Here is a 25,223-nt window from a genome sequence, read left to right on the forward strand (position 1 = left end):
AAAAAAAAAAAAAAAATCACCAGAGGATTAATGGAACAGATTAGAAAATGAAGAACAAACTCCAAACAAATTCAGCCAGCCGGCTTATCTTTGACAAAGAATCCAAACACCTTCACTTGAAGAAAGATAGCCTCTTTAATAAATGGTGCTGGAAAAAGTAGCTTTCTACATGCCACAGATTAAAACAGGACCTGTATCTTTCACCATGCACTAAGCTAAAATTGAAATGAATCAAAGACCTAAATATTTAAACAGAAATATTAATTCTGCCAGAAGACAGCATAGGTAGAATTCTTTAGACACTAGTGTAGGAAAAGACTATGAACAAAACCTCAATCTCACAGGAAATATCACAAGAGTGAACAAGTGGGATCACATCTTATTAAAAAGCTTTTTGCCCAGCAAAAGATACTGAAAGAATGAAGAGACAACCCACAGAGTAGGAAAAAATGTTTTGCAGCTATTTCTCAGACAATGAACTAATATCTAGAATATAAAAAATTCAAAAAAATTAGACTTTTCCAAATTTAAAGATCCAATCCAAAATGGGCATCTGAAATGATTAGACCTTTTTTTTAGTACCAGGGATCTAACTTATGACCTTGCACTTGCCAGGCAGGCATTTATGCTGCTGAGCTAAATCCCCAGCCTATACTTCTCATATGAAGTAGAAATTGCAAATAAATACATGAAAAAATATTCAACATCAGTGGTGATTCAAGAGGTGCAAATTAAAAAACAATGCTGAAATTCAAGAGGTACAAATTAAAACAACACTCAGCCAAGAATGGCAGTTAACAAGAATTCAACCAATAACAAATATTAGCAGGGCTGTGAGGAAAAAGGAACCCTTATTCATTGTTGGTGAGAGTGTAGGCTGGTGCAGCTGCTATGGAAGACACTGGAGATTCCTTAAAAAATGAAAACTAGAGGCTCCATCTGACCAGGCAGACTACTGCTGGAGCTCTTGGCAAAAGAATTAAAGTTCATATCTGAGCAATATATGTACACCCATGATTTTAGCAGCATAGTTTATAACAGCTAAATCTTGGCAACAGCCCAAATGCCTACCTACCAATGAATGGGTAAAAATGTTGGCTTTTTATATAATGAAGTAATAACTCTGCTATAAGAGAGATAAGCTTAAGATATTTCTGGCTAAATGGATGCACCTTAAAACCATAGTCTTAAGTGAAATAAATCAGACACATATGTTTAAATACTGCATTGTTTCCCTGGTGTGAGAAACTGAAAGTGTAAATAAAGACCAAAATGTACAATAGATATTGGGAAGAAAATGTTCAAATGAGAGGAGGAACAAAGGAAAGGAATGAAGGGAAGAGGAAAAAAAAGAACAGAAGTAAAAAATACAAACAAAGCTTTTGTAAGTAAGGAGAGAAGAGGGGCTTGAAGGGAAGGGAGAGGAAAGAGACAAAAAGAAACAAGGTATTTAATGTACAGGTACAAATTTCCTATGATGAATATTATCATTATCTATATCTAAATGTAACAATAAAATTTTTAAAATGCAAAAAAATATATATACAAAGCAAAATTATTCACACATAAATATGAAACTACTCGGTATCCTTAAAATACTTTGAAAGTATCAGTGAAAGTAGACAATGTATGATTTTATTAATAAATAATGCAAAAGCATCAGTGATAACTGTTTCAACATTAAATTTTTTAAACAGCCAAGTTGGCTTAAATTTGTGCATAATGGCCGTATGGCACTGCAAATACACACATGAAAATATTTCCTATTTCCATGCACAGGTATTCAGCTATAACACTGCTTACAAATTATTAAGGACAAGATAAACTTTAACAATCAATATTGATTTGGACTGCCACAATTAAATGAATACTACACTGAGTAATAGCCTATGTTATACTCTGGATGTCAGGTTATAATATTTAAAGTTACTTAATTCTTGTTTCCTTCCAAGGGACATTTTTGTATATGTGGTACCCAAATGAAAGCTGAGGAATGCATTTTGACCATAACAGAATTCAGACACAACAGAATATTTGCCTCCTCCTCTAAAAGCTTTTTGTTTACTCAGAATCTCTCTCTCCAGGCATCATTTCCTGTATTACTAATGGACATGTTTATAAGCACCGACCCCAAAATTTATCCTCAAGGGAGTTATAAAGTTAGAAAAGAGTAGTTCTTTATATTGAGTCAAATGTCAGCAACACTAGCTTAACGTCATAAATTCAATTTCTTAGCATCCATGAAGTGTATTAGTTCCATAAGTTGTCCACTATGTGCAAATTTATTTTTTTTAAGAAGTAAAATGAAGTTTGAATAGTACAGTCTGTGGTGTGGTGACATCAGCAACTGCCAGTTCTTGTCCATCGACAAGTCCTAATTCTGAAACAGAAAAAGTGTAATTAACCCAAGTAAAAACTCAAAAAAATAATAATGATACACACTGACACAAACTATAGAGTTTTATGGCCTAGATAAACATCAAAATTCAGATCTCTTTAAGGAAGGTAATATTTGATTTCTTCAGAGTTTTGTTATTTTTCTACAAAAAGAGTAATAAACAGTATTAGCTCTTCTAGTAAAGAACTGTATCTAGAACAAGCATTTATTATTATTTTATCAAAAAGAAAAACCACTATTAAACATATCATTTAATATACCTTTCAAAGTTTTGGAAAGATTCGGCCTTGTTCGTTCTTCAATAGAGGTTACTGACTAGAAAACAAAATTATTTTAACATAAAGCACATTAACATAAAATTAAACTATTAATATAATTTTCCAGAAGAAAAAATGAGCACTGATCACCTGTAAGTAAAGTGTTCTATTTTTCCCTTCTAATGTGGCTGTGATAGCTGGAGATTTCATCTGCCTAAGTATAATCATGAGAAAAAGTATTGAACATCATTCTGTATCTTAAAATTTGTTTCTAAAGTTTTAATATGTAAAAAAATGTTTTACAATATAACAAAAGTCCAGAACACTTACAGAGAAGCACTATTGGTTAGATAGTCCAAAACTTCCTGCAGTTTAGCTGATGGAGAAAACTGAATATTTTGAGGAAGCTGGCTACAAGCTGGGCAGTTCTCCTATATATACAATACATAACAAATTATAGAGAGGCACATGAACTAATATTAGTTTCTTTATAAACAAAGAAATGCATATTTCTTATAAGAATTATTCTACACTTAAAACCTATTTGTCCCAATAAAATATTTCTTTTACATTATCTTGCTATAAGGTATTTATTTTATGCTAGACACCAAAAGACATATAATAGAGGTCTGGTGATTAAAAAATAAGATATTTAGGGTTTTGGTAATTCTTTTCAAATTTTTAAGGAGCAATTAACATGCATAATCAAAAATATTTTCATTAAATATTACTAACCTTTCTTTCTGCTTCAAATGTGTAAGTGTACAGACCATCTACATCATTGAATACCAAGTAATTATTAAGGGGAATGTATGCACTGTAATAAAAAACGTTCATCTTTAATTGGCCAAGTAAAAACATGAATTTACATACAACTTATTAAACATGAAATTCATTACCTTGTGGCTATTTTAAAAACCTCAGTGGCACACACAGCTGAAGAGGGGAGAAAATAAAAGTACTTTAACTCAATGAAAAAGACATTTAAGACGTCAATTATAAATCAGAACAAATAATGTATAATGGCTACTAATTAAAAATAGATTCAATAAAACACCAGCACTTGTCTTTAAAACTGAGAAAATGAATTTTATGTAGTATTTGTTTTATGTGATCCATGCAACAGAATGATTTTCTTCTTCATCAGTTTAATGAACAGACTGTTATGCTGATTAAAAAGATATGGAACTAAAATGTCCCTTTATTGAAGAACACTATCTAAGATATAATGTAAGACAGCTTGTTTATTATTTGATACTTTAATTATAGAACTTACTCAAGATATCAAATTCTTAAAATATAAGAACAGTAAAAATGTCAATTTAAATATTAAGTCAAAAAACACAGAAAAGAAAACTAAGAGAAGATTTTTTTCCTTACCTGCAATGACTGCATTTGTGGAAGCTACTGCAGGAATGATTCGCTTTACTACCCCTGGAAAAAATGTATCAATTACGGTCATATTTCCTTTATAAAATAGTTATCTCAAATAAAACTGTAATTATTAGATAACACTTTTTCATTTTACAATAATGGGGATTGAGCCCAAGGCCTCAAAAATGCTAGGAAAATGTATCATTGAGCTACATCCCCAACTTCTAAATAACATTTTTTGAAATCTAATTTTTTTAGGCTTTCCAGTCAGGAAGTAAGGTTACTTATGAAACAATCTTCTTAGAATCTTAAATAGTAACAAAAAAAAAAAAAAAGTAAAAATCTCTCACCTGACATAGTAATAGAAGTTAATAATTAGTGCTTACTGCATTCCAGGTAAGTATCAAGATTAAATAAAACACTATGCAATTTTTTTTTTTTTTTTGTCTTTTTCATTTTTATCGGTACCGGGGATTGAACTCACGACCACCTGGGCTTGCAAGGCAGGTGCTTATGCCACTGAGCTAAATCCCCAGCCCCAACACTATGCAATTTTCATAAAAGTTCCTACGTTAGTCTACTATTTAAAGAAAATGAGACTGATAAAAGTTCTAAAACATAGCCACACTGGGGGTGATACATAAACCCAACTATGCCCCAAAATGCATAATTTTGTTTTGTTGCGACAGGTCTCCCTATATATAACTCAGGCTGACCTCAAACTCACTCTGTAACCCAAACAAGCCTTAAACTTGCAGTCTTCTCTACCTTGGCCTCCCATGTACTGGGATGATGAGATGTGCACCACCAAAGCAGGATCAAAGGGCCTAACAATCTTTTTTTTTTTTTTTTTTAAGAGAGTAAAATTAACAGAACAATACAGATCATAAGGAAACAATTTTAAGAAACACATATTTCAAAGTAAGACCACCAGAGATCTTCACTGTCTATTTTTTGTCTCTTGTTTTCTTCCAAAGAGTTGTCCACGTCTTCACACACAGTGAATACATACTAAACAATATAGTACTAAACTAATCAGAACAGGATGATGAAGGCATTTTAGGTCTTCAAGACCGGACAATAGGGAAGTCAACAATGGCTGCCATAATGTCTCTCGTTCACTTCGAAATAGCTGTCCATATCTTTATGTATGTCGAAATTAAACATATGAAACTAGACTAATAACACTCTAAACAGTGAATAGGAGTATTGCTAGATTTTATATCATAATGTTACAGAATTAGCACTGGATATCTTAGTGTCTCTTCTTCTTCGCAGTATCTGTTCATTACAGTGCCTAACAATCTTAACTGATATATTATGTTGTACTCAGAGGTTTTTAAAATAGCCATAGGTAATTAATTTCATTTTTAATATATTGTATGTAAATCCAATTAACATACAAACATGAAAACATGCTTTCTAATTACTCTTCAAATAACAGATTCAGATGTTCAATTAACAAAAATCCACAACAAAATAAAAAATATACTTTTTTTTCTCCCTATGAATTCCAGGCTAGCCTTAAACTATGTAGCCCAGGCTGACTTTAATCCACCTGCCTCAGACTCCTGAGTGTTGGGATTATAGGCCTGGACCATTATGGTCAGCTCTGAAAACTGTTCTTTAGAAAGTATCTTTCTCTTATTCTACAACTTGAGCTACACAAAACAGCTCAGGTTTCAACCCCGTATCTTTGATATTAGTATTCACATATTAGGAATGAACAAAATCTAACCACTTTTAAAAGCACAGATGTCCTATTTCATAACTATGTTTAATTGTTCATTTTAAAAATAAGCAACCGTACTATCTTGAAGTATAAAGGTGCACTGTCAGACCTACTCCCAAAATTCCAGGAGTACGCTGGCCAATTTCAGAAACTTCAGACAAAAGGTACATATTTAAGAAGACATGAAAAAAAAAAAAATAAGCACTAAGGAGACTGGGAGGCTTTTATTTAAAATGATTATATAGTGCAGAGGAAGAGGATATTGAAAAGTGTAAGCCTCTTGATGGTAAAACTGGAAGTGCTCCAGTGAGCCACATCTAGCAAGGTATACCGAAATGAAGAACAAGTAGTCACAGTGAGGAGCAGTGAAGAAAAGTATCTGTTCTTATAGAACTTTCATTTTGAAGGAGGCCAAAACATATCAGAATTTCAGATACTAAAGAGTTCAATATGAAAAATGGAATGACATGTGACCCAAATAACAACAGTAAGCACAATACATTAGATGTGATCAGGGAAGGCCTTCTTGTTGAGGTGATAATTTGCACTGAAACTTAAACCATGAGAAGGACCAGCCATGCAATAACTTGGGGAAAGTTCTGCAAACACTAACGGCAAAAGGGTAACATGATGTAAGTGGGAGATATTCTTTGCATTAAGAAAAGGCTGCCATTAATTTCTGCTGGTGAATTATAAAAAGGGAAAACAATGCATGGTTCACTTAAGCTGAATAATTGGGAAAACTGTTTAACTGGATACCTGAAGGGTAAGGCACTAGCCTTGAAGAGATCCAGGCACAGAGAGAGTTCACCAGGCACAGTAACTAGGGAGTATGAAGGCTATGATGCAAATGAACTTGATGTCTTCAAGGAAGACAAAATAGGTCAGTGTAGAGAAGAGCAGGGAGCAACAGGTCTGTGTATGGCACACAATAGAAAGCATGAATCTTCCCAGTGAACTTGGTGATCCGGTCACAACTTTTTTTTCTTTGTCTTTTTGAGACAGGGTTTTTCTATGCAGTTCAGGCTGACTTTAAACTCACTTTGTAGCCCAAGTTGGCCTCAAACTGATGGCAATCCTCCTGCTTCAGCCTCCTGAGTGCTAGGATTGCAAGTGTATACCTTCCTGGGCAAAACTTTAGAAAGAATGAACTATGACTAAACTCAAAGCCTAATGATCACTGTGAGCAATGAAACTGTTTACTGAGACAGCTTGACTCTGACCAGCCTCACTAGTTACTGTGACTAGCTGAACAACTCAAGATGTTGTAGAAGAAAAGTTTATCTAGATTTCAGTAGAGTATCTGAAAAAACCTTTCATATGTCCTTGTGAACAAGACAAACCTCACAGATGAAATACTCAAGAAGGTCTGATTAAAAGAAAGATAAATCTAAAAAAGCCTGATAAGAGGTATGATCATGTCTTTTCTCAAACAGTTTGGTCTTACTAAAAATTTTAGTCAGTTATTTGCAAAATAAAAATGATTATCAAAATAACAGGCCAAATGAAACTGGCACAGAGAGAAAAGAGCAAGTTAAATTTTAAGAATAAATTTGTAAGAACTTACACTTAGATATAAAAAACAAAACACTTTCAATACTGCCAAGTCCAAGATGAGGTTTAGCAATTGCATAACAAAAAAGTACAGACATTTTAACACCAAAAAAAATCAAGAGTATAGCATCAATGCAAACAACTGATGATGAAAAAAGCCCACTCTCCTTTAAGACCGTCAATTATCAGAAGTCTGATCTCAAGTAAGACCAATTCTAGAATGCTGCCTTCTGGCCTAGTTAAGACAAATATGGATATACAGAATATGATCAGAGAAAAATGGTATGATGAGGACCTAAAGTCAGGTAAATATTTCAGAGGGTCAAAGGAATTAGGCAGGTTTAAGGCAGTGATAAAAATGTGCATGGAATGTAACCACATCCTCAATGTTAAAAGCTATTACTTTAAACAGAGTGAGAATAATGGGGCAAAACTTAAGACTAAAGTACAACTTTACTGCTCAATATATACAACAAAAGTCTGACACTCTTGTTCAAATATGACATATACTGCTTCCAAGAGGTAGTAAAGTTCTCTTCATTAAAAGAGTTAAGTAGATGGTTGGAGCTGAGTGACTTAGGGACTCTTTCAATCCTAAGAGTCAATAATTTTAGTAAAGCCCCTCTAGTTGAGAAGTAGTATGGATTCTGCTGATCTGGATTCCCATCTACTTTGGGTTAACTTAGAAATATTTCCATGGTATCTTCACTGATCCTCAAATGGATAGTACTATCCAAAATCACTTAGCAGGGATTCACTTCAAAGTATCGCCAATCCTTTAAACAGGGATTATATTGCGATTACAATTAGTAATTCAAAAAATTACCTTGAGTGAGTCTATAGGTAACACCTCTAATATTATATTGTGATGCTCTTTCTAGAGATTTTTGAAATATCCACTGAATATGCTCAGGATCATCTCCATCTAATGGAACCCCTTCTGTTTTTTTAAAAGAAAAAAAAAGAGAAATCAGTAATCACAAAGCAATTTGTCTTTTAATGAAATTATCCAAATGAATAGTACAGAGAAATACATATTTTATACAATTCTGGATTATTAGATTAGGTTTATTACCTCCAAAAGGCTGCTCTTTAGGCCACTGCAACATCCTTACATACTCAATACAATGTTCTGGTAGCCTGGGCATAGATGCAATGGTGCACATGGGAAAATTAACCTAAAACCACAGTTTGTCTTTTTTTAGTGAAATTTTAAATGATGGATTTTTTAAAAAAATGCAATTTCTAGTTATCACTTAGTTTGTAGCACTTACAATTCATCTCAGATCTTCACTTAAATAAGGAAAATAATGTATACCCTTAAAAGGACTTCTAAAACTAACAAGGAACATCTGAGTCACGTTAGGTTGATATACCTATTAAAGACAAGTTGCCCTACATTTTTAAAGTATATAAATTTAAGCTTTATTAGACCACAGAAATGCTGAACTGTCAAGAGTTCACCTGATATTTAAACACAACTAAAACAAACATAAACTACAAGAAAGCAAATTCATAGATATCAACTATAAATGCACATATAAAATTATTTAATTTATAAAATATCACTGTACAGTAGACCTTAGCAACCTCAGCATACAATTCTTTTATTTCCTTATTAAGTCAGTAACTTTCACCTTTTCACTTGAAGCACTTTAGTTTCTCTTTGATCTATCCAAAACGCCAGAATCACTACTCCTAAGATTTAGGGCCATCATTAAGTAAAACTAAGACTACTTGATCACAATCACAGTAACATCATGAACTTTAAATGTGATGAACAAGAAAACTACTAACTGATTACTGGGCATGTAGTATATTCAGCATGGATGACTTAAATCCTGAGCAGAAGAAACAGAATGGAACAGTGAGAGATTTCTACTACTCGCAACCTAGAACAAAGGAATTGTTTCCAAAATCTTTCATTTAATATTTTCAGACCATGACTAACTAAAACCATGGAATGCAAAACATTGGGTGTAGGGAGGAATCTTTGTGTAGGTGAAAGCCAAATATACTTCTAAAGCCAAATATATCTCTATCCCAACAAAAAGCTTCGTAATTCCCTTTGATCCCTACTCAGCAAATAATAAAAAATACAAATAAAGCAGAAAACCAGAACGGTATTAGAACTATGATATGCAATCCCTGTCTTTCTTCAAATAGAACAGAATTTCTTATTTCACATGTCTTATATACTTTAATTTTGTTAAATTTACTAATTTGGGGGATATTTGTTTAGGGTGTTTTTTGGGAGGTTTGTTTTGTTTATGATGCTAGAGATTGAACCTTGAGCCTCATGCATGATAAGCACACATTCTACTATTGAACTCTTTGCACACAGTAATTTTAATATGCTTACTTCTATTAAAAACCTTAAATGTTACTAAATGTAGTAATTCAACTCTAATTCTAACCCAAAGTTTTATAAAATAAGGTACTTTTCTGATTACCTGTGGTGGATAGAGTTCCAGTGTACATTCAATACAAGCAGTCATTCCAGGGAGAATCACTCGAGCATTTCCTTTAAAACCTTCTGTTCCCCCATCTATCATTGGGACAATGGAGCTTGGATCTAACACACCGTCTTCATAATTTAGAAGAGATATCTAGGAAAATGTTTTAAAGGGTTTAAATGGAGGAGTTGAGAATTAAAAAAAACAAGCAAAAAGAAAAAAGTAAAAGCAACCTGCTTCCAATTAATTCTTGAAATACATTCCAAGTAATGTATTAGTTAGTGTTGCTACTAATACATCAAGGAATTGTATTAACAATTTGTGTCCTCACCTGATAACAACTGAAAATAGTGAAGCATATCTACTAAACTGAAAATTAAATAAATTTTCAAAAACATGATCTTTAATTCTGAATTTTGGTATACCAAAGAGCAGCAGCAATAACTTCAGAGACCTATAACACTACAATCTTTACCAGCATTCCATTTATCCATCTTCTGGCTATAATTGAGTCCAGTCCACAAACAATAATATGAAATTCTATGAGAAAAAAACAACAAGTTTAGTTTTTAAAAATTGCAGTTCCCTATATTTCAAGGTAAGCTCATGGACTATAACAGATGTACTACTCTAGTATGAGACACTGATCACAGGGAAGCTGGGGTGGGGCACATGGAACCCAATGAAAAGTATGTATTTCCCATTCAATTCTGTTATAAACATAAAATTGTTCTAACAATAAAGTTTGGGTTTTTTCCAAGAGTAGAACATATTTATTCAGAGAAAGAAAGCTTCTATCTGAAGAGAGACAGAAGGTAACCCGAGTGGGTTGCCCAAAAAATAAAGTTTACTAAAAAAGCAGTTATATAAAATAATTCCTACTCCCTTAGAAACAAATGAAAAAGTACATTTTATTGTTATAAGTTGTTTGTGCAACCCCTGATCTTTTGAGAAATTCTTACTCAAATCAGCAATGAAAAATACACCAAATGTGTTGCTTAGAAATCAAAACAGTCTCATTCTTTTTTCAGGCAATAACCTAATGGAAAAGCCAACCCTGAGACAGGAAATCAACTTAAAAAAAAGCCTTCAGATAGCTAGTAATCTTCAGAGGCAGCATCTAGAAGTATCTAGAGTTTAATATTGCATGAACAACTTACGTCGATAGAAAGTATCATTAAAATCTTGGATCTTGTTGAAATGTCTGAATACAAGTAAAGGAATTTAAACTGTGTAGTTTTAAATTTCTATAACTTTTTTTTTTTTTTTTTGTCTTTTTCTTTTTCATCGGTACCAGGGATTGAACTCACGACCACACACTTGCAAGGCAGGCGCTTATGCCGCTGAGCTAAATCCCCAGCCCCAGTTTTAAATTTCTAAATGAACCTAATTAACAGTGCCATCTGGAAAAAAGTATATACTGCAATAAGAAGTAAGTAATGTTCAAGGCAGCAGAATTCAAGGAGGTAACAAAATGAACATAACAACTTTCTGACAAAAATTCTTTCCTATCATTCTTTTTCCTATTTACATTTTTTCATCCCTGAAACCCATTTGATCATATTAACGTTCCTGTTAGTAGCTACCTTCCACTTTGCTTTAGGTTTTATATAAAACCATAAACCACGGCAAAGGAAAAATGTGTGAATATTTAAACACTATCTTCAGAAAAACATGCAGTGTTTAGAGTGAAGGCAACACGCACATTATAGCTTCTATCTATGTGATTTTAAATTACTACAAAGCCAAGGGGAAAAAATATAGAAAATTTTAATAGCTTTTTCAGTTGCTACTTCCTTATTGTTAGTTTTTTGGAGAGGAGGTGGAGTGAGGCAGACATTTTTTTCCTACCTCTCTCATTTACCTAAGCCTCTTTATACCCTATCAGACCCTATCATCAGTCTTTTTGTGCTTGGAAGCTGAAAAGGGAACTTCACTCGAAACTGGTAGCCAATTAATAGTAGTCAATTAACCATTACATATAACCTTTTAACAGTATATGTGAGTAAAAATTGTTCTAATTTTTCTAATGGAGCCATTTAGCTAGTATGAATTATACTGCTACTCTAAAATCAAGATAATCCATATATTTTTCAAACAACACAGAGAGGGAAGATGCAAAATACGCTGGCTCTGTAATTTTCATTCTTGCCTACAAAGCCATGAAGAATGAATTCAATTCTCTCACTCTAGGCAAGCAAGAAACAACCATAGTTAGATTGAGACTTAAAAACAAAGAAATAAAGCAAGTAATGATGCTAGGTAAGCAGGAACTTATCCACAGCTGAGATTAAATAAATAAATAAGCAACCAATCAAAGAATAACATTAAGAGGAAGTCCAAGAAATCCCACACTATGGATTCTATAAAATACCTAAAAATTTCTAGGTCTAAATAATGGGATAGAGGGAGTAAAAATATTCTCCCTACCTTGTTTCCTACACAGCTCTGTATTTCCATTTAAAACTTAATTTTTAGATAATATAGATTCACAGGAAACTGCAGACACTACAGAAAGGTCCATGATTATATCTTACATTAGAACAAAACCATGAATATGTTAGTACAATGTGTGCAGCCGTCACTTAAGCACATATTTGTAGGGTTCAGGGATTTAGCTCAGTAGTGTAAGTGCCTGCTTGGCAAGTGCAAAGTCATGAGATTGATCGCTGGTACCAAGAAAAAAAAATATTTATGTAAACTCTACCCCAGTCAAGATATATAACTGCTCTATCACCACAAAAACTGCTCTTGGTATACTTCTTTATAGTCACATCAATCCTCACCCCCAAGTCTAATAACCTGTTTTCCAAATCTCTCTAAATGTACCATTTCAAGAAATATACATATATATATATATATATTGGCCCTCCTGAGATTAGCATTTTTTTCATTCAACAACATAATGCCAGGAGGTCCATTTTGTTGGTATATGCTTTATGAGCTATTCCCTTTTATTGTTCAGTAGTATTCCAAATTGTGGATATACTATTATCTACTAATTCATCTATTATGGGAAATTTTGTTCCCAGTTTTGGGTCACTACAAATAAAACTACAACATTAGTGTACATGTTTTTAGGCAGACCTAAGTGTTTATTTCTCTGAGATAAATGTCAACAAGGGAAACAATGCCATATATAAATATATACTTAAATGTTTTAGAAATAGCCAAACTTTTTCCAAATGATTATCCCATTTTACATTTTCTTCAGCAAAGAATAAATGGTCTGCTTTTTCTTTGCAAGCATTAGCTACTACTTTTAAAATTTTAGTCTAATCAGTATGTAGTATTCCAATATAGTCTTATTTTGACATTGAACATCATTTCATAGTTTTTTTTGCCATCTCTTTAGTAAAATATTCTTTTATATCTTTTGTTCATTTTAAAATTACATTATTTTTACCACTGGATTTGGAAATTTTATATATATTTGATCCTCTTCATCAGCAGGTTCTACATGCATGGATTCAATCAACCTTGATTCAAGAAAAAAATTGTTTTAAATTGTATCTAGTTTGACATGATGGTACAAACAAATACTATGATCCCAGCACTGGAAAGGATGAGGCAGAGGATTATAAATTCAAGTCCAGACTGCGTAACCTGGTGATTTAGCAGATCTTGTCTCAAAATTTAAAAATGGTTCAGGGTATAGCCCAGTGAAAAAAGTCCAAAACAGGAAAAAAAAAAAAAAAAAAAAAAAACTGCATGTAATCAGACATGATGCTATAGGCCTATTATCCCAGCACTGAGACAGGAAGGTTAGGAATTCAATACCAGCCACATAGTATGAGACTGGCCTGAGCTACATAACAAGACTATCTTAAAAATTCTAAAGAAAATAACTATATCTCTACTGAAAATGCACAGAAAGGCCGGGGGTTTAGTTCAGTGGCCTAAGTGCCTGTTTGGCAAACATGAGGTCGTGAGTTCAATCCTCAGTACCAAAAAAAGACAATGACGAAGAAAATGCACAGAATTTTCTTTTCATTCTCTAATGAACATAGCATTATATTTTCACATAATTTACATTGTTTTAAATGTAAGTAATCTAGAGATGATTTAAAAGTATAAAGGAAGAAATGTGCAGGTTATAAGCAACTACCATGCCATTTTACATTAGGAACTCAAGCATCAAGGGATTTTGGCATCCCATGGAATTAATCCCCCATGGATACTGAAGGACACTGTATTCTAGATGAGTCTTTTATGACCTGACTTACAGGAATTTCTTCCATTCCCTTAAGTGGATCTTTCACAGAGTACAAGTTTATAGTTGTGATGAAATCCAGCTTATTAATTTTTTTCCTATGGATCAGGCTCTTGACATAGTTTCAAGAACATTTCAACAAACTATGGGTTGCAATTTTTCTAGTTTCATGAAGTATATGTATACCTATGATCTATTTTGTTACATTTTATGTAAGAAGTAAGGATCAGGTTAAAATTCATTTTTAAATCTAAGATACCCAATTGCTCCAGCATAGTTTGTGGGTAAGTCTACCTTTGCTCCACTGAATATCTTTTATGCCTTAAAAACCCATTCACCATATAGTTCTTGTATTGAACTATTTCTGGTTTCTTTATTCCATTTTACCAATCTGTGTATGGCACTGTCCCTCTGATATTACCATACAGTCCTGATTATAGTTGTTACGTAAGAAATTTACAAATTTGATGATTCCTTCTACTTTTTACTTCAGAATTCAATTAGGTATTCCTTTATTTTCCCATATATACTTAGCAAAAGTTTTGCATATGTTGGTAAGAAATTATGCAAATATTTTGATAAATTATGCAAATATTTTGATAATACTTTGATAAGGTATACATATATATTTTTTGATAGATAAGAGTCATCATTAATACACTGAATTTTCTAAACTTAAACATGGATTCTCACACCATATATTTAGATCATTGATTTCTTTCAATAGTATTTTGGAGTTTTCAGTGTATATGTGATAATAATATATAATTTGTTTTTTTAGATTTACATCTAAAATTTTTTAGTGGTAGCAAATGGTAACACATCATCAATTTTAGTCTCCAGGTACTCACTACTAGTATATGGGAGTAAAATTGATTTTTTAAGGCTTTTTGTATTGTATGAGAACTGTTACGTAGAAATACCACCTGACTTTAAGTTCCTAAAAGTGAAAAAAAAAAAAAAACATAAAATATTAATATAATTAATATAATTCCTAGACCTAAATTCACATAAGAATGTGAATACTTGCCTTTAAAACAATTTTTTTGTTGTTGTTGTTTTGAGACAAGGTCTCACTAGCAGTTCAGGCAGGCCTTGGGCTCACTTTGTAGCCCGGGCTGACCTTGAATTTTCAACAATCCACCTGCCTCAACCTCCTGAATGGCTGGGATTACAGGAGACCACCACCACACCTGGATAAAAATATTTTTTAAAATAAAAAACATTTACAACATTGTAAATATAAATTTTCTTTGAAATGTCTTTCATTTGCCTAACAATATGTTCATTATTTACTACCATAGCACAATTAGATGCAGTCTAGGAACTTAATAGTTTAGCAAGGATGTAAAACTGATACTGAAATTAAGGGTAATATAATAAAATATAAAGTTAGATAACGATGAACAATATAAGATTAATTTAAAAATCAAGATAAAAAATACTTCTATAACCACCACAAAGACAGAATATAAAACAAAATATTATTAGCAGTCATCTCAGTAATAAAGTTATTATTCTTTTTTTTCTTTGTATTCTCTATTAAACATATCTTATACAATAAAAAAAAGCTTTGAAAAAAACTTGAGGGTCAAGGTTGTAGCTCAGCAGCATTAAGTGCCTGCCTGGTAAGCACAAAGTCCTGAGTTCAATTTTTAATACAGAAGGAAAAAAAAAAGTATTACTTTTGTGAAAAGGATACGGAACTACATTACAATTAGGAATTCTGTCATTTAGAAATTCTGCAGCAACTTCAGCCTTAGGTCTTCCAACATCTTTAGGTCTACAGGAAAAAAATTATATTGAAATTATCATTCATAATATAAACATCAAAGATGCATATAATTAACTTTCAGTTTTAAAAATCCAGTGATATTACAGAATATTTACAAAGGGTATTTTTCTAAAAAAATATTTTTATATCAACAGTAATTTCAGATGAATAATTATTTAAATGTCAGAATCAATCTTTGCTTGTGATTCAAATTAACACATCTAATTATGTGTTTAAGTGAAAATGTGAACACTGCTTTTTTCCCCAACGCATGTTAATGGCATGTTTCCTGGTCACTTTCTGCCCTGGTATTTCCCAGTATAAATTATCCTAGATCTACAGCCTCCTAAATTTTAAGCCTCAACCCCAGAAACTCAAGGTGTTCGTTACTATGCAAATCTTGACTGAAAAATACACAATGAGATTCATTCTAAAGGTTAACGAACCTTCTGTTACCACCTGCTTCCTATGTGTGCTGATTAGCAATTCTATCCCTTTAGAGAAACTTTATTCATGTTTATAGAGAAGGAATAATTCTAAAGGCAACACTTAAAAGCACAAATATTAGCATTTTGTCTTTGTTTGGTTTTTGGTTTTTTTGTTTTTGAGACAGGCTCTTAACTAGTTAATTCAGATTGGCCTTGAACTCACTATGTAGCTCAGGTTGGTCTCAACTTACGGCAATCCTCCTGCCTCAGCCTCCTAAGTACTGGGATTACAGGCATGCCAACATGCTTGGCTATCAGTAGTTTAAAGAAAATACAAAAGCTAAACATATAAGCCTCAAAATGTTGTTCCTTCATAATAATGAAAGATTTAAAGGAAAGAACACAAATTATCCCTTCCAATCAGTACAAGCAGTATTTTCTTCCCTAATATTTCCTTATTCTCTTCACAGAAATCACTCCTTCATGTCCATAGTGTTTATTACTTTTTCATACCATTTTTTTTTATCATAGTCTACCCATTAGCCTAGAAAACACCTGGAAGAAAGTCTTACTTTAACACTTTGTAATTCTTTTACATTTAGCATAAACAATTTAAGTAAAGAAAATAACATCAAATATGCTTGTTATAAATTGTGTTTTTATTTAAAATTGGAATTTCAAACAAGAGCACTTTAACAGGTCAGTTTTTCTCATTTCCACTAAAGGAAAATTCTTTTGATTCAAATCTCATACTAGGCCAGGAATATAGCTCAGTGGCACAGTGCCTGCCTAGTACAAAGTCATGAGTTTGATCCCTGGTAACAAATCTTATACAACTTTTATTCTCATTCGCACAGAAAATGCTTTGCTGTACAGCACTCAACAACTCTACCCAGAGGACACACAAAGGGAATAAAGGAAACTTCCATGATTCTTCTGAATTATGTACTTTATGTGCTTTCACAGTAGATACCAACAAAAAAAAAAAAGGAGGGGGGGAACTCCTGGATGGTTTGTGTGGTGACTGCTAATGTACCCTTCTTGGATTATGGGGCATGATATGTCATTCTAAGACTGGTCTTTTATATACATTATTCTTACTGGACATGTTGCCCAATTTATTTAACTTTGAAAACAAGTATTTACCCTAAGGATTACTCTGAGATTAAACAAGGTAATACAGAAAAAGAGCTTAGAAAGTGCTTGGAATCATAAATAGTAAATGTTAACTGTTACAATTATCTTCAACCATTTTAACTATAAATTAAAGGGTACTGCCTATTATCAATAATCATTTCACTTTCTTTAGACTATTCATACACCAAAAGTCTGTCAGACTGAAAAGAGCCCATAGGAAAAAGTATTTGTTTACAAAACTACATTCACCCTAACACTCAAAGTTTTCTTACAAAATTTTACGTAAAATTGAGTAGCAGCCCTTTTATTCTTTTTTTTAAAAAAAAAGTAGTTATCTTCTCTTTTTAAAAGACATCTCATCATCAAATGTTTATCATAGATTAAAGACATAAAACTTACCTAAATAAAAACTGCCTATTTAGATTGGAAACATCTATAGTGTCCATGTCTATGACATGAATCTGTCTAAAACCAGACAATGCCTGTGGGAATAAAAACAATCCAATTAAGTAGAAGTTTCCTCACATTTTGAAAATTTAAGATGCTTTCAATGTAGTCCTAAATCTACAAATTCACAGTGAAACTCTGCATAATTTCATTCTGTGGCTAAAAACAGTCTTACAAGGCATATAGAATACAGAGTTCTCGTATAAGTCAAAAATGTGTACCCACCGGTTTAAAGCAGTCTATAATCAAAAGACAACTCAAAATTTCTGTGGCTTTTGAACCTGCTGTTCCTTCTGACTTAAATGATTTTCCTCCGGATACTTACACAGCAAATGTTTCACCTCCTTTCTCAATATATTTTTCAGAAATCTTTTCTCTATACCTATCCTATATCCTGCCTTTCCTCACAGTATTTATTGCCATCTGGCATATTATATATTTCACTTGTCTTTTTTCTTCAATTAGAATGTGAACTCCACAAATACGAACATCTGTCTATACTGTTATAGATTCAGAATCTAAAAGAGTGCTTGACACATGGGAAGAGGGCTCAATAAATATTAGCTCAATTTGTTATTAACGTCATAATTTCTTTTTTTTTTTTCAGAATGAGTCTTGATGGGGCTTACAGTCACAAAAAAGTTCATCTCTGTGTTTATGTCTGAAATAACCAAAATAACACTGCTTATTTCAAATAAAACTACAATAAGCAAATAGCATTTCAAATAAAATTGAAAGCCCTAATTTTTTGTGTATATGAGATTACTATAATACACTAAGTATTATAGTACCACTCCTTCAAGGTGCTTGATGAGTAATCCTCAGACTTTAACTTTTTACATTTAAAATTAGTATCTATAACATTACCAAACAATGGTTTCAAAACGGAAAGAGACAAGCTTTAGGACTCTTGTACATAGAAAGTGCCTAAGAAAAACCAGTGGCAAAGGTTCATTAAACCCCTTTCTAGGAGTTCCTTGCTTTTATACTGCTGAAAAATTTAAGTCTACAACATACTATTAATTGGTGCCTCTCCAAATTACCAGTATGGTATGAGAGTATGGTATGTCAAACATACTGTTTATTTGAGACTTATCTCCCCAGTATATTTTTAAATTCACTGCACAGATCATGGTGACTTACAATTCCCACAGAACCCAGCAAACATTATGCATATTTAAGTTTGTGCAACTTCACCAGCAGTGACATTAGTGTTTTCAAGTAAAATTAATATAGCTGTGTTCATATTTAAACAGGAATTGCCTCAGCCAATTATGTAGGTCCTCCATCAATTACATGCTTCAGCATTTCCACTTTTCTACACGCCAGTGAGAAGCCTGGCATACAACAGCTCTAACTCTCCTTTTTGTTAAACTGATTTTAAAAACTTACAAAAAGCTAACATGTGGCTATAAGAAGTTAGCTAAACCAATTAAATATATAACAAATTATGGACATCTATTCAGTGTATAGAAAATTTCATGAAAGGTTTAGAGGTCCCTACTCTTACAGTTCTACCACCATTATGGTCATCAAAGATCACTATCTTATTAGGTCAAATGACCTAATACTTCAGTAAAAAAAGAACCCCCTTCTGAAAACTGACGACCCACATAAGATTTTAGGGACATTATTATAATCCAGAAATATTAGTTATTTCACTTTCTGAACCTCAATATTTCTCTCTGTATTTCTCTCTACGTGCCCAATACACCTAGCTGGCTTATTTAGAGAAGAAAAATAAACAGTAAAATATTTGAAACTACACTAAATTTGAATTACTTTAAATTTACTTGAATGAAATAAACTAAGCAATTTCAAGAATACCAAAATGTGTTTGGCAAAAGCAGAAAAGAAAATGGAAGAAATTCTATCAAGGACTTTACAGTTGAAAACTTTAAAGCATAAAAAGTCCAAAATTACAGTTATTTCAACTACTGCCTAGCATCTGACCTGCTAAACTAATCTAATATAGATCTAAAAAGTTAATAACAATAAAATAACTTTTCTAGTATGAGAAAAGCAAAAAGGTGTACTTATCACAAGAGAATATTACATATATATACATATATATTTATACATATATATTACCAGATTTTTCAGGAGCTCACATCCTAAGCCGCCAGCTCCAATGACTAGAACTTTACATGTATCTAACAAAAACTGGAGAGACTGTAAAGAATGGAAAGGTGTATTAAAATCTAGGTGATTATCTTAAGTACCATTAATAAAGAAACAAACTATAAGACAGTTTCAGTAAGTCATGAAAAATAAAGAATAAACAGCACATTTTGTATTTGACTGATTTCAAATTTGTGAGTTAAAAATAAATTCAGTATGCACCTGCCTGGCAAGCACATGGTCATGAGTTTGATCCTTGGTACCAAAAAATAAAACAACAGAAATTCTAAAATCATAATGATTTGAGTTTTAATCTCAATATTTTTAAACAGACTTTACCATGCAAATTAAAAGGCTTTTTTATTTGTTTGTTTTGTTTTTTTCAGACAAGTTCTGGCTATGTAGTTCAGGCTGGCCTTCAACTCACTAAGTTGCCCAAACTGACCTCAAACATCTGAGGCAATCCTCTTGCCTCAGCATCCCAAGGGCTGGGATTATAGGCATGTACCACCATGCCTGGATAAAGGGTATTTCTTATGAGAAAAACTATTTCTAGCTATTTTTTTTTGTTTAGTATTTTAAAGAAGAAAGCACTCAATTCAGTTACTTTACTGAGTTCCTAGAAATAGAAAAGTTCAGCAATCTTAACAGAGGATCAAGCATTCCATAAGGTATTTAAAGTTCTAAAACATGGAATAGTTGTTTTTGAACACAGTGGATACACTTGATCTTAGCTAAAAGGCCAAGAAGCAATGAACACAGTAGGTAAAACTCACAAAATATAGGATGCCAGAGGGGGCAAAAAAACTCTTAAAAAATTTTGTAATAGCAGAAATACTTTGGAACAACCATTTAAGAGAGTGACAATAGTAAATTATCAGGCAATAAAGCTTTCGAACCACAAGAAAATATGGTGCATTACCCAAAGAATGACAGAATTAGTATTGTCAATTCTGCCCAACATTAGAGGAGAAAGGTTACTCAGAGGAAACCCTGGGCCAAACTCAAGAGTCTGCACATTAATTTCTAAGAATATGACAATATTTCTATTTCCAAGTATTATCTCTTCATGAACACAAAAGGACATATAAACACTTGTTTAGACTTTTTAATAAAAAGCAAATTCTATTTGAACATGTGCTTTTAGTTAGACATCAGCCCAAAATTCTGTATGTTCCTGTTAAATAGTACACACTTTTAACATGCAATTAATCATTCAGTGCTAAGATGCTCATTCCAAATAACTTTCAAAATTAAAACAAGCACATCTATATGCCTATCAAAATTAATTTCTAATAGCAGGGCTACAAAATGAGAATGTGTCTAAAAATCATTTTAAATAGCAATTTTAAGCATACCAATATTCCAAATGAAGATATAGTTATTTTTCTCCTGAAAATTTCAACTTACATGTGGAAATGACTCAAATGTTAATCAAATAAAAATAGCTATATATTCAATTAATACTTAGATTTAGTTTCACAAAACAAGCTTAGTAGTAATTGTATTATAAAAGCAAATTTAAAAGGAAGCATTCTATTATTTCTGAAACAAAAAACTATTAGTGCAGTTATTTAAAAATAAACGTCTCTCACTTCAGTGCTTGGTTCGAAATCAGGGTGTGTGAAGGGTCCAGATCGCTCGAGGAACTTCTTTACATGGTTCCAGCGACCTTCCCAGTCTCCAGTGTCCCCACACCCACCATCAACAGCCATTCTGCACAGAACACAGTAAATTCAGCTGCAAAGATGAGAATGAAAAAGCCATACCTACAACAATTATGGTTTCCCCAAAAGAAAAGGTAACCACACTGCACCTGCTCAAATAAAAAGAAAAATGTTCTACATGGTTATGTTTATGCTTTCCAATTTCTTGTCCATTATACGATTCATTTAAATTAAGAACTGTATGTGTGAAGGGCTAAGGATATATCTCCAGGGGACCTTGCTTATCATGTTCAAGGTCCTGGGCTTTATCTAAGCACCACAAAAATATAAGTAAAATAAAGTACCATATATGTGTTCTTTCTAGCCTGTGTTTCTGAAGCAATTCCCTATCAAATTTAGAATACTGATCAAGCAGCGAGAAATTTACTTCTCTATGTTTGGTATTTATGAAAGATTACTGCAAACCTTCACCATGTTTAATATACATGGAAAAAGAAGTAGCAGATACATGGGATGGGCAGACTTTCAGAACTATAATGCTTCAAATATAATACTATCTATCTGTCCTTTGCAAGTTTGAAAGGTGTGGTTTAAAGATCATTTCTTATGTAAACTTTCATACTTTTTCAGAGGTCCCAGTCTTCAAAGCAGAATCTCTTAATACAATGAGATAGCTCTTACTGTCATTAAACACAAAAGTTTTAGGTTATAATTATGCCACAGATAGGCACTGACATCTAGAAACCTTTCTGAACACACAACTGAGTAAAATAGGACTCTTCTAACCAAATGCATACACATTTTTCCTAGTCAGCACAAGATTTATGTTTGGTAGTACCTGTTTTTCATTTTCTAATTTCCTAAAACCCTACAAACATTACCTCCAAATATATTAATGATATCCAATTTCTACAAAAGGAACCAGTAAGTATTGCCTAACAATAAAGATTCTGATGAAGAACTGTTTGATTCCACAACTTACAGCACTATATATATAACCTTGAGCAGATTATTGAGCAGTCATAAACCTAATCTGTAGGTAGTGTGCACCTACTTCTCAGGGTCACGAAGATAAAGATAATCACACAGGGGACTTAGTACAGTATTTGACATACAGAAAGCATTCAAACTTTTAACTCATTTTATGCAAAGGAAGTAAAAGGTGGTCAAGAATGTGAAATGAAGCTTGTCATTCTAGTCTTCTTGCAGTTAAAAGCCAATCAGAGTGAAATACCTACAGACCAAGGCACTACTATTAATTGGCAAAAACTTCCAAACTCACCACACCCAGTACAAGAATATTTTTCCTTCCCACATAGGGAGGGGAATTGTCAGGCTGGTCAAGTGAGAAAAAAATTGTTTTAAATCTGTGGTATCAGCACAAAACTTAGGATCTGATAAAATACAGGTGTGTAGTAAGTGGTAAAATAAGTTATTAGGGTTAAGATCTCCTTTAAGACACAATTATTTTGCAAAAATGGTTGAAATGCTTCATACAATCTGATATAACAGAGACTATCATAAGAAGTTTGCAATTACTACAGTCTCAGTGCTTACGAAAGTAAAAAAGAAAACAGCCTTTCTTCCGTCTCATATGTTTAGATGGGACTGTTTTCATAAGGTCATGGTTCTGACAATTTGGGATACAGGAAGAGGGGGCACACGGGTCTTTCCGCGAGACTTTTAGGTCAGGACCCCGACGGGCTCTGCGGGACCTAGGGTGGTGCATCCCGATCCCGACGCCCGCCAGGCCCCGGAGCTGCGGGGCAGGGGTCAGGGATGAGGCCGCGCGGCCCGCCTCCGGGCGCCCCCCTCCCAGCCCCCCGGGCCCGCTGCGGCTGTCCCCTAGGCCTGGGGTGGGGGGAGGCGGCACTAACTTCTCAGCCAGCAGCTCCTCTATTCTCCTTCTTTTCTTCTCCCTAAAAGAAAGAGAGAATAAAAGAAGGGTCAGCATCACGCTACACACTGGGCGCCGCGAGGGGATGGGGCGAGGGGACGGGGCGGGGAGTGGGGGGCCTCCGGGTGGCGTCGGCGACCGCCCACCGCCGCGCTCTCTCACAACCCAGCCCAACTCAGCGCGCCGGGACAGTCCCAGTACTTACGGCTCCTCACCATCCGCCATATTGTTCCCCGCCTCTTCCCAGGTGCCCTTGCGGCGGGGCGGGGTCAGTGAGGGAGAGGGGAGGGGCCGGCGGGAAGGGAGGGGCAGGGCTGGCTGGGTTCCCGCGGGTTTTAAAGTATTCGACTGTAATTATAATTTTCATTAACTACTCCTAATTAAATGTGATACCGTTTATAGTGTGCCGCATGAAATACGATATACTATGCTATATGTTTATACAATTATATGTTAATAAACAATTACGTAAAATATTGATATGTTCTATGAAAAAAGTCCTGGAAGAAGCACATCCATACGCCAGAGCTGTCTTCTGGATCACAAAACATCAGGGAAATTTCCGCTTTCTACTTCTCAAGATGGCTTCAAAATGGTAGGGTGGAGGGATTATTCTTTTCTTTGTAAAAATCAGTATTTTACAGTCACATCATTCTTGTCAGATATCAGAATTCTGGAATATATATGTATATATATGAAAGTAGAAAGAAAAAGTGCAAAAGTTAAAAATTTAGAGCATTCATAATTCCATCATCTAAAAGTTTATATAATGGTGACAAAACATTCAACCATTTTCCTCCAGAGTCAGAAATAGTATATATATATATATATATATATATATATATATATATACAAACATTTATATGGGAGTCTGGATGACTGGATGGAGAGAAATAATACTTTTATTCATATATTTCAAATAAATCTCAAACCTACCTGCGCTGCTCAGGCACACACACACCTTGGAGTGGAACAAGAATAAGGTATGGCATCAGAACAGAATTTAAATTTTTACTCTCAGTCATGAGTTACAAGACCTCAGGCACTCCTGTTCATTTGTAAATTGTTTTGTTTTGTTTCCTTATTTTGTTTTGTTTTTGAGACTGAGTTTCCCTATGTAGTTCAGGCTGGCCTTGAACTCACTGTGTAGCTCAGGCTGGTCTTGAATTTATAGCAATCTTCCTGCCTTCAGCCTCTGGAGTACTGAGATCACAGGCGTGCACCACCAAGCCTGCCTGATTTGTCATCTGGTCATGACAATATTTGCCCTATAAATTTGATAATTAAGTGAAATTCACAATGGTTCTCAAAATATAGTTCCTGATTCCCTTGATCTGCATTAATTGGAAATTTATTACAAATGCAAACTTTCAGTCTTACCTCCAACCTCTTGGGAAACATCCATCAAACCTACGGATGTAAAATTTGAAAACCATTAAAAGTATTAAAGTCTGATGGGCAAAAGCTGGTGGTAATGGTTAGCTGTTGTTAGTAATTTGTGATATTTAATCTCCTCTTTGTCACATTGAACCAATGAACCTTTTCTTCACTGAACCTAAAGGAAGTCTTGACTTTTACGATTCCTCAAGTTCAGCAGTAGCGTTCATTGAGCTGGTCAATGTGTGCCTGGCAGAGAGTGCAGGAATGGAGGTCTTAGTTTGTATGAGGATTTAATGTCTACTCCTGGGTCCCAGCTCTCTGCAGATGAATCAGACAATGCTGCCTTCAGGATGTTCTTTGACTAGTGGCAGCAGAGCATCACAGCCCC

The 25,223-nt window shown here is 33.6% G+C and overlaps 1 protein-coding gene across 2 annotated transcripts; it reads right to left on the reverse strand.

Moving 5' to 3' along the window:
- Nucleotides 1–1,613: 1,613 nt before the first annotated feature.
- Uba3 (ubiquitin like modifier activating enzyme 3) lies at nt 1,614–23,754 on the reverse strand. Of its 2 annotated transcripts, XM_063260233.1 has the most exons (18): nt 23,661–23,750; nt 23,436–23,477; nt 21,487–21,607; nt 19,862–19,942; nt 17,723–17,805; nt 15,687–15,767; nt 10,932–10,975; nt 10,247–10,311; nt 9,769–9,924; nt 8,391–8,493; nt 8,142–8,255; nt 4,036–4,089; nt 3,555–3,591; nt 3,391–3,472; nt 2,986–3,086; nt 2,806–2,869; nt 2,659–2,713; nt 1,614–2,380 (listed from the first exon to the last, which is right to left on the reverse strand). In XM_063260233.1, the coding sequence occupies exons 1-18, from the start codon at nt 23,678–23,680 to the stop codon at nt 2,292–2,294; spliced, it is 1,392 nt and encodes a 463-aa protein (XP_063116303.1). In that variant the 5' UTR covers nt 23,681–23,750; the 3' UTR covers nt 1,614–2,291. The 2 variants fall into 2 exon arrangements, with proteins under 2 accessions (XP_063116303.1, XP_063116304.1); XM_063260234.1 differs by lacking the exon at nt 23,436–23,477 and having other exon boundaries at nt 23,661–23,754.
- Between the last annotated feature and the right edge of the window lie 1,469 nt (nt 23,755–25,223).

The sequence above is a fragment of the Cavia porcellus genome, unplaced genomic scaffold (assembly GCF_034190915.1).
Source record: "Cavia porcellus strain 051 isolate PalLab524CR breed Dunkin Hartley unplaced genomic scaffold, mCavPor4.1 scaffold_13, whole genome shotgun sequence".
Lineage (NCBI taxonomy): Eukaryota > Metazoa > Chordata > Mammalia > Rodentia > Caviidae > Cavia > Cavia porcellus.